An 11,176-nucleotide genomic window follows, 5' to 3' on the forward strand; every position below is an offset into this window, starting at 1 on the left:
CAGGGTGAAGTATCAGGTTTGCAGACTAATCCAAAACCGCTGAGATGCCGTGTCACGTCATGACAAGTTGCACTTTCCCAGCAAAGTAACACCTTTCCCGTAAAATTCTGGAATATAAACAGGTTGAAAATCTGCAAAATTAAAAAAAATAACAGCAGAAAGCAGAGATGAGTCCTTTTATGATGGAGGCATCTCCATATGACATGCGACCACCAGTGTGTGCTATGAATAAATCATCCTGAACCGGGCAGAGAGAGTAAACAGTTGTGTATCTTCACCTCAGATGCCTGGAGAGGCCTGTCAGACACAGCAGTTAACAAAGCCTACCTCCTCATCACCATGCAGACCATGTTTCAGCAGATCCAAGTCCAAACCTGACACCATTACCCCCCCCCTCTTCTACAACACAAGAACTCACTCAGTGTTTCTCCAGAGTCGTCTTAAAGTGAAGTTAAAGCGAGGATGGTAGCATTGCTGCTAGCTAATCTTTCCCCAGAGTCTCTGCTTCACTGTTGTATTTAAAGACCTCCCAGATTGTCTCTGTAAATTAGACAACCAGAGCTCTGGGATTACCTGCCAATTTGTACCCACTGTGGAAAGAATCTCCTTAAGAGCTCCATGATTTGATCTATTAACACGACTGCAAGCATGATCAGGATCTTGTTAAGTGCATCCCTGGCTCCAAGCTATGGTATAATTCCAACTCTGAATGCAGCGATGAGTCGAATGAGAGTGATAGGAGTGAACAAGTACGTATAAAAACATTTTTTTAGAATATAGTTTTTTTTATTTATAATTTATAATTGGCAGATACAAAAAACTCTTGAACTGTATCCAAAATGTGCAATAAATCACTGTTGATTTTTTTTTCCAAAAGAAAAATACAAAAAGACCATCTACTTTGGAAAGTTGACAGTTGACAACCAATGTAAACTGGAGTGAACTGGTAATTCTACAGAGGGTTTTTCTAATCGCTACTAATGCTCTTTTAGCTGACTACAGTTGTTAACAAATTGCAAATCTGCTTTGCTCTCCCAAGATGATAACCGGAGTCATTATGTGTACATACATCTACACTGGTGACATTCTATTTCCCCATTGTTAAATACAAGGCAATCATATCCATAAGCAGCACAAATGTGTCTAACACATTAAAATGAAATAAAACTGTTTTCAAATTGTACCAGGATGTTCATGTGAGAGAGGGATTAAAAAAAAAAAAAAAAAAAACCCAAGGGGAAGGGAGGGGCATTTCCAAACATAACGTTGTAAACAATCACCTTCACACACAAAAAAATTGTTGGAGCTTGTTAAGTGCTAAACAGCTGTTATGAATTCAAAATGCTTCAGCAGTCTGAACAAGCATCAACCTCTGGAATCAAACATTGAAGGCAATAATGCTTAATAATAAACTAAATAAGTATTTAGAAAACTCACAGCAGCAACACCATATGAAACTGGTTCCTGCTTGTCAAAATTTGATGACAAATTGCAAATTAAAATGGAAATACACATAGAACAACATTGTATTAAAAAAGACTAACAGTTTACTTTCACATTTCAAATGAAAACACATACACACGCACCCAAAAGAAGAAGTAAAATTAAATTTACATCCACATTCTTGCCATGATCCCATTCCTTGACAGCCCATGAGCATTAGCAGAGGCTTAGATATGATGCTGGTGCCTTACCCTTTATATCCCACAGATATGACAAAAACAAAACGATCTCGATTCAATCTAAACATTTACATGAACACATAAGGACAGATGTGTGACTTTGTTTCTTCTTCTTTTTTTTTCTTTTTTTTTTTTTTAAAAAGCCATCTGAAGGACAACTCTAGGCAAGAGAGGATCCAAGCATGTCAATGGAGAATATTCAAGTGCAAAAATGTGTCAATGTAGTTTTGATGATTTTCATGCTTTCTGAAACTGGTTTGCAGGCAGATAAAATGGATACCTCAAACAAGCGTACATTCCTTTTGTACAGCCCCATCCCCCAGATGGCAAATGTCACAAAAAAATTTCACTAAAGGATTCTAAAAAGAAAAACACATTTCTTGTACACAGAATGTCCAGCCAATGTTTGTGACAGAAAAAACATCCTTCTACACAGCCAAACACACATCCTAGATCCTTCATTCCTATACAACTCAAAGCTTTAAAATGCTAAGTCTTTAAACATGCAACACCATTCAAAGTTCCTATCTAATTTCTGCTGTGCTAGATTCATGGTAACTTCCTCAGACACCAACATTTCCAGCTAACTAAAACTAGAACTATGCGCTAACAACCTACCAAAGTTGTCCGAGAGACCATTTTCCAAATACTTTTAAGGACACTGATGTCAAAAAGATGCTCATTCATATTGTGAAAAAACAATTCCCTGTCAAAGTATCCATATAAAGCACTTGCGTAGCATACTGTGTGCTCTTCCCTTTACTCTGGCACAAACAGCCCAGTAGCGAGACAATCTGTGGGGTAGTGCAGCTCTGTGGGGACTGGGGACAATGTGAATAAGCAATGGCAAAAAGTGTATGCTTTTTTTTTTATGCCCTTGAAAACCATATGACACTAATGATGCCATGCAGCTGTGATGGAACTTTTGTCATTTGCTGAAACCCTGGCAGCACTCCAAGATGGCAAGGAGGACTTAACCCTGGCTTTCCCAAATCCATTTACCTAAGCTCACACTATTTTTGGGATTCCTTTGATCTGGGTCCAGCTCATTGCTGGAGTTAAGAGACTAACAAACAGCCATCCCTACATACAGATTTAGGTCAGTCGACTAGTTATCTGTTTTCAGTTGTAGGGTAATTGAGGCCAATTTTCTTTACATATAAACTGCCTAAGGAAAATGCAATTGTGCATTAAACAGCCTTTTACTCAGAGTTGCGCTTAAACAACAGAGCCAAAATCTTAACACCCTTTTACTGTGACATCTTGACTCATTTAGATTAACTCTACAGTGTCCTTAATTGACAGTCTTGAAGCCTTTACTACATGCAGATACAAGCATTACAGACAGTGACAAAGTTGTTAGGCCTGAGCTGCGGTGCAGTTTTTGTAACATTCCTAATGCAGAAAGATTTAACTTTTAATATATTTTGAGAAGGTCTATACATCAACTTGATGCTGTTTCTACAAACAGCATGACATGAAAATCCAGCATCATCAGTACCTTTAGGCTTTGCACATTATATAATGGCTACATGCAGCCATACAATTTAAAGCTACTTCTCTCACCAACTGTTAAAAGCCTCTGACAGACCGGCAAACTTTGGACATCTTTTGCAACAGAATGTTAATGTTGTGGACCCAGTAAGCCTGTGTGACTATGACGGGGATTTTACACATACTGATATGGTGCCGTGGTTAGCATTAGAACTTTTGTTTGACCTACAGGCATCCATGTCTATTAATGTTCATGTTCATGTTTGTACACCAGAACAGCTGAAAGTAACAAACATGACAAACTAAAAAATAAAGCACACATCAGTCTAACCATATTGAAGCAGAGTAGATATAATCTGATAATACTTTAAAAGGAAGCTGCATCCACTGGAAAAGTAGCAAAGTTTTAAAATTTCTTTAGATGTTAGAAAAAAACTGAAACAGGTTGGCCATTATCACTTGTATTACAATGATGCCTAACTTTGCAATTTGAGCAATTGCATATTATGAATGCAGAATAGTGTTCTAATTTGCAGTCTGTTCATGCTGACAAAGATGGTAATGTCACACAGTCTAAGAATTAATAAGATGCAAAAGATGATCAACATTGGTCAGTCTGCAGAGAGCTTAAAATTTGATTTTTAAAAATTCACTCAAAACTATTCCATCCTTGAATTCATTTGTGAAATGTACAATTTAGTGGATAAAAATTCAATGAACTGTGGAATCCTATTTTTCTTACTGGCCCAACTATAATGCAGACAGCAAATTTATTAAAATCTGCTCTACTTGCACAGCTGGATGTTACACTTAACAATACAACACAATGCATGCCTAATGTCTCCACTTAATGTATGCAACTAAGATAACTTGGCTGTAAACCTTTGCTATATTTTTGCAATAGATTATGTGCTGGCCTGTGTTTCTGGAAGTAGAGCCTCCAAAAACCAGCGAAAAAACCCCAGAACAGTGGAATGGAGGACTAAACAGTGACAGTCACCTGGACACAAATCAAGAGCCACCAGAACCAGTCATCTCAAAACTGTGGTTGTCTGTAAACCTTGTTTAAATCTCTTAACTGAACACAAAAGTGCAAATTGCTACCACTGTCCTGTCTGTGTCCTCAGTAGTGCTTCTCCTGCAGATAATCTTTCATCTTGTTAGGTAAGGGCAGTTTCTGGATCAGGTCTATTCTTGTGTATTGTCTAATGACAAAGCGACAAAGGTACTGCAGGGAGCGCACTTGCATAAACCGAGATACTGGGTTGGTTAGTCTGACAGGGTAGGTTGCAGACCCTGGTAAGCGAGACCTGGAATAGCAAAAAGCTCCATTCTCTGAGTCTTTGATAGAGTGTTCGATTAAGTCAACAATGGATGTATGCCCTTCAACATCGGGCTGCTCATAGAAGCTGAAGCGTCCATTGGAGTGTTCGATGCGGGTGTGGAGGGTTTTGCCCTGTGACCTGAAACTCAGGCTGAGCAGGTACCTGTCGTCTGAGCTGTCTCGCACCAGGAATGAACCATCAGCCAAGTTGACCAGCTTTTCCTCTGCCTCCCAGCGTGTGATGGGGCCCCAGTACCAGCCCTGCCTCGCCAGCTTCTTCAGCTCCTCCGTCAGGCTGGTCACGACCATTGGTCCACTGCTCTGGACTGAATCATATACCCGACTGACCCCAGGAGCTGAATTTGGGTCAAAGTTGAGGTGGTGTCTTACCCTCTCAGCTACCTGGCTGTCTGAAGAGCTGAACCCCGAAAAAGTCCTGGGGATATGTCCATTACTTGCCATCGGAGGCAGGAGTGGAGAGAGGGGAGGCGGGACCTCCACTCTAGAGCTTTGGAGCATCACACCAGCAGAACCGATGAGAAGACTATTAACTGAGGTTTCCATGAAGAGATCCGAAGGCATCCCACTAACCAGTTCATGTTCCTCTTGTCCCTGGTCTGTGTGGAGGGACCCATTGTCTGCTTCAGTCACCACCTCCATAGGAGAGGAGCTGTCCAGGCAGCAAGAGTGGGACCCTTCTGGGTACATTCCCTCATCTAAAGGCATTGTGTACTGGATGTAGTCCTGGGGCGTCAACCCCAGCACCACAGGCACGTCATTTTCATCAATATTTAGATGCAGCTCACCATTTTGTGGCTGCTGGAGATTCTTTAAGGATTCTGCTTGGTCCTGAAAGAGCCCTTCCATCTGGAAATCATGAAATTCTTTGCGGACACCGTTTAAGCTGGGACTGGGACTAGGTGAGTGAACCATGGCTTTAACCTTTACCTCCATCTTAATACACGAATCGTCGGAGTTGACTGACCGCAGAGGCCAGGGTGAGGGGCTATAATGGTGACTTCGTAGGGATGCAGATCTAAGGGGTCTCTGGGCTTTCACCTCGTTGAAGCTGATGGGCACAGAGGAGGATGAGAAGGTGTCATCATCATCCACTGAGCCTATGGCAGAGGAGCCACCTTTCACTTTTGCCTTCTGCTTGGTAGACAGCCTCCTCTTTAGTGATCCCATCAGGCTCTCTGTCTTTGAGCGGCCCTTATTCTGGCCCCCTTTGTCCTCTTCTCCACCAAGGTCACAGCCAGAGAGCTCTTTGGTGTAGCAGCCCCCAAAAAGTGACTCTTCCTTAGAAAACTCTGTAGTCACAGAGGGCTGCTGGAGCATGACAAAGTCACCCTCCTCTTTGCCCTTTATGCTGAGGGACTTGCGGATGGTCTTAAGGCTTATCTTCTTCATTCTGACAGGCCCTCCGAAGTGGCGGCATGGGATGGCTCTTCTGGTATCCCGATGAAAGTACTATCCACAGTGTCCTCCCATCAGGCCACACGAAACAAGTCATGCATACAGTGGAGCCATCAAACCCTGCAGAAAGAAAAACACATAACACATAAAAGATAATAGATATTATAGGTTCAGTCATAAAGATGCTCATAATGCTGATAATATGGACACACACAACACACTGAAAAGATTTAACCATTAAAGCAATTCCCATGTATTTGGACAGTGAATATCTGCGATCCTAATTGCGTCTACAATCACTAATGATCACTAGTGATTATTTTCACTATGGAGTAATAATGTTTTATTTTCTCAATTAGGCAATTAATCATTTGGTCTGTAAAATGTCAGGAAAAAAATATTTTCCCCTACAGTTCAATGTAATGCTATCATATGTCTCGTTTTCTCTGACAAGCAGTCAAAAACCTTCAAAACATTCACTTTATCATCAAGTCATCAGTTCAGCAAAAAGAGAGAAAAGGGGCAAATCCTCACGATTGAGAAGACAGAACTTGATTTTTTTTCTGTTGATCAACTTTTGATTTCAGCTCTTGTGTCCCAGCACAAAGGATTTAAATGAAAAGTGCTGACTTCTAGGTTTAATTTGACGGTCTTTACATTCACACTGACTTAAACATGTAGGACTCATGGCTCTTTAATACACAGTGCCCATTTTTAGGGAGGCAGAGTTAACTAGGCAATTTACACAAGCAAATATAATCATTATATTTGATATTTTGTAGCAAATCTTTCATAATCACTGACTACTTGATTCTTTCTTTGACCCACAGACATCAGCAGCTGCTTGGTATTTTCCCTGGTGATGTTCTGCCAGGTCCGTGCTACTGCCACTGCTTTGCTCTTAAAATTCCTTGCTTGTTTTGGCAGTGTGTCCAAGATCACTGCCCTGCTGCACTGTTCACTATAGACCATGTACGAAAAGGGTTACTGTCTCTCCACTGCTCCCCCAATAAAGACATGACCACCTTCAAACAGGCTTGCAGTTGAAAGCAAGTTCTTGTATCTCAGAGTCATTATTTCAAATTAAATGTAATTTTCTAGGCTGTAAGGCTAAACAGTAACAAAAAAATATCAGTCCAAAAACTCACTGAGTTATCTTAGTCATGAGTATATGAAATAAATGACAATCATTGCCTTTTCATTTGTCTAAAAACTATGACAGTGCTAGCAAACCAAGACTAGAACAGTATCTAGAGACATGTGCCACTTGAAACACCTAAATAAAGCTGCTTGATAATCAAGACAGCTGCAATCTGATTACTCACCATTATGTGCAGGAAAATGGTGACTCAGTTGGATGGGTCAAGTTCCACTTCCACCACCTTTCATTTGATGCTATGAAAAACAAAGACAGCTTATTTCGAAAGTTCTACACGTCTGATTCACACATGGTTTTAAAGGGAAAAAATACATAGTATACGCCTACGTGAGCGTTTACAACAAACGGCGTGTCAAAATTAAACCAACGTTAGCAAGGGTTTGTCCTGACCTGGCACGGCCTACGGACACAACAGCATGCCTTTAGCTTAGGTAAGCTTGTTAGTGTCAACCTTTAATGACAATATGGTGAAACCGAATGCTCCAATCACGATATAATTGATACAAATGAATTATTAAAGAATAAGAGACAAAATGAGGTTATGTGATTTGGCTAGCCAATTTAACAGACGTTGGCTTGCTTGTATGCTAACATGAAATAGCTAGCAACCAGTTAGTTTGTTAGCATATCTACTTTCAGAATACATATATGATCTATTCACATTCTTTAAAATGTGCACATTATATTGTCTCTTACCTGCTTGTCTTACAAGATAAAATAACCCAGGGGTGTTGGCATCTGTCTGGTGCAACACGTTCATGAAAGGTTCGCTCCTTGACGATTGTTGGCTAATGTTAGCTTGGCTAATGTTAGCTCACGACTACCTAAGCCAATCAGCTAGCTTTGTTAGCGTGTGATGTCGAAAACATTACCGTTACCTTCCCTCTAGTCATTTCCTACGCCCAAATGAGAGCATAAAGCATTTGTACGGCCGGATTCGGTACTTCTCTAAACGTGTGGGTTTACATAGCCGACTAGAATGACACAATAAGGTGTCATCTTACTGCCTGGGTTGGCTAACACTTTGTAGCTTACGGCCTCTTCCTTTCTTCCTTTGTTGCCTGTTGAATTGTGGGAGCAGATTCAGATGCAGCGAATCAGACTCAGGGCAGCTACAGCAAGTTTTACATCCTAGAGCCAGACGTAACCCTGACACCTAGAAAACGTGCATAATTTGACTAAAAAAAAAAAAGAAGAAAATAAAGAAAATAAAATTAAATCTAAAATTAAAAAAGCATTCGATATAATTTGACCTAATCTGCATTATTTCACGGATACAGTAAAATATTCAAATTAGAAGCATTCTGCAAATGAGAAAATATAGGTACTCCATTTGTATAGAAAATAATAAATTAGACCCCATTAAAAAGGCCCAATCTGTTATATGTGTTTATAAGTCAATTAAAGTTATCATTCTGAGACATCTGTTTGGAAATACCTTCTCTACTTTTAAGGTTAGACGAGAGAATTTGCAGTCAGATCACACAAAGCTGTCTGAACAACCACCACAGAATGCTTTTGAGCAAAGTATTTTACTATAACTGCTCTAATGGGGCAGTTGTCAAAAGTAGGAGGATGTGGTTGTGCTGGGCAGCTCCGAGACATGGAGCAAGGTGTTGCAAAAACACTGTGAACCTCCCTCGGAAAAAAAAAAGAGTGAGTTGAGAAATAAAAAATGTGAATACATAAAGACATATGGCCCAAAGCAATGGCCAGCAGTTACTGTATTGATAATTTTGTCAATCTACATCCACACATTTAGGGGGGGACTTCATAGGTTGCTCTAAAGGAACGTTAGCACAGATTACATTGGACATTAAGCCACCACTCTCATCAACATTCAAAGAAGTGTTGTCTCAGAAATGGAAATGAATATGTTGCACCACAGAGAGAAGATTGGAAAAGACAAATGACTGAGTACGAAAAACTGCCAAACTTGCAATAGGGAGTGGTTGCTGAAGAATTTACCTATTCAGTTCACTCATAATAGCAGAGATATAAACCAGCTTTCTGTGACATGTGAAATTTTTGGCTATTTCTTACAAATGACTGAAGATTTATTTTTCATTTCCTGCTACACTTCCTCAGACAGCAGTTTTAAAATGCATGACCCAAGTTGTTTGGACTTTTCATAAAAAGGCAGCAGCATGGGAAGATTTAGTGTGACACAGCTGGCATGTCTAATAAAGAGTGATTTTTTTCTTAATTGCCCTAAATCACTAATATGTATTCCAGTCCTCCATCCTTCCAAGCTTCCAATCCAAGCTTCAGTGTCATGTGTGACTTGTGCTCGACTCATAGATTTCAAATATTATGTTTGTTTTGTTCAACCAAGTTCTGTACATAGTGGTTAACTGCAATGACATGGGGTATATATAAAGCAGGTGCTTTTGAAGATTGAGACATTTTTCATTTGCATGTTTACATTATAACAAAATAAATGAAGGCTGTCTTTTTTCTTGTGATTTGCATAATACAGTTTATATAAAAGTATAACCTTACCCCAGAGTAGTGATCAGACTTCCATTTTCCACACCAGACCTCTAATAACTGTAGAAATATCAACCATTACACTTTTTTCCCTTAATGCCGGCTGTGCGCCTTTATGTGGGAAGGTCTCTCTAATTTGTATTCCATAAACATCAAGTTGGCTCACCAAGTATTTTCAAGTACTTGATACAGCAACTAAAACTTGAACTCTGAAATGATACATTGGTCGCCTAATTAGTGTCAGTATTGTTTTAAAGTAGATTGTGTTTACCACTGCCAGGCTAATTTGGCCCATATACTGAACATTACATTGTTTTTTCCACACTGTCAAGTGTATGGCAGTCCTTCCCCAACCTGCTTAGGGCAGCTGCGTGCAGACAGGCTCTATGCAAAGACTCTAATTACCAGGCCCTATTAGGGTTGATCAGGCTGCCTTCACTTGATGTGTTGGCACAGGAGGGAAGGACTGGTGGGGAGTGGGGGGGGGGGGGGGCAGCTCTTAGATATAGCACCAAGGACACTGGGAAGCAAGGATGCAATGTTTCTACAAGCTAAATTAGACCTGACAAACAAACTTTAGTCTAGTTGATATTTGTTGCCAGACAGTAAAAACAAGTAAATATTCAAATGTGGGCATAACCCAGTCTGTTTTGCTATGACAGGATAAACAGATCAAACTGTTAATAACAACAGGCTGTTTAGATTTTACGTGGATGAAATCTTGCGCTAATAGTTTGATGGGAATTGAGCATCTGCATGATTTTGTCAAACACCGTGGAGCCTAACCTAGGAGAGCCTGCAGAGCATCTCTCTGTCTCAAGATCAATAATTCCCAAAGAATTTGAATTTATGTATAAGCACAAGTCAAAACACTGAATCTCAAGTCAGGATGGAACATTGTACACATGGAGCAGGCCACACTGTTTAATGAGATACCTCTACATGTAGGGAAGCTCCCCGCATTTCATCTTAATTTCAAATGAATGCTGCATCAGCCATAAATTATTTGCACAATATGTCTGTGCTTTGCTTCAGTTGACTCAGTCTTTTGACTTGACTCCTTTTGCCGATGGGAGATTGTTGAGGGGGGGCCCCCCTCAGTGCCCACCCTCATATCCTCAACACTTGCAGCGGAGCGGAAGACGGGTACAGCAGGCATGTCAAACAGTGACAGGGCCAGTGGGACCACTTGGGTTTTGTTTCAGGAGTGACTGTGGAATAACATAGGAAAGGTTAGCCTCAAAATACAGCCTGTGCATTTATGGTAAGGAGTGACCAATTGCAAAATCAGTCCTTCATATCATTTTTTTCCCCTCCCTAGGTAAGAGGTCTTCAAAGATGCATTAATTGCTGTTACACCAGCTGTGTAAACATACATTCTTATGACTCAGCTATAGAGACTTGAACTCAGGCCAAATGGCTACTCAGTTAAAACAATGAATAACTTGTTTATGCTTGCTCCCATTCTTTGAGTCTGTTATAATGTCACCCTTGATTTCACATTATTAATTCTGGTAGTAACTCATTGCATTTTGTTGCCATATGGGGAGCTGAATTTCGGACGATTACAATAATGACATGATTAATTAGCTGATTTGACCTTGTTTCATG

At 40.2% G+C, this 11,176-nt stretch overlaps 1 protein-coding gene across 1 annotated transcript; it reads right to left on the reverse strand.

Annotated features, from left to right (window-relative positions):
* Positions 1–764: 764 nt before the first annotated feature.
* Positions 765–8,173, reverse strand: LOC108881832 (suppressor of cytokine signaling 6). Its single transcript, XM_018674005.2, has 3 exons — positions 7,772–8,173; positions 7,242–7,311; positions 765–6,036 (listed from the first exon to the last, which is right to left on the reverse strand). The coding sequence occupies exon 3, from the start codon at positions 5,908–5,910 to the stop codon at positions 4,300–4,302; it is 1,611 nt and encodes a 536-aa protein (XP_018529521.1). The 5' UTR covers positions 5,911–6,036; positions 7,242–7,311; positions 7,772–8,173; the 3' UTR covers positions 765–4,299.
* Between the last annotated feature and the right edge of the window lie 3,003 nt (positions 8,174–11,176).

The sequence above is a fragment of the Lates calcarifer genome, linkage group LG24 (assembly GCF_001640805.2).
Source record: "Lates calcarifer isolate ASB-BC8 linkage group LG24, TLL_Latcal_v3, whole genome shotgun sequence".
Taxonomy (NCBI): Eukaryota; Metazoa; Chordata; class Actinopteri; family Centropomidae; genus Lates; species Lates calcarifer.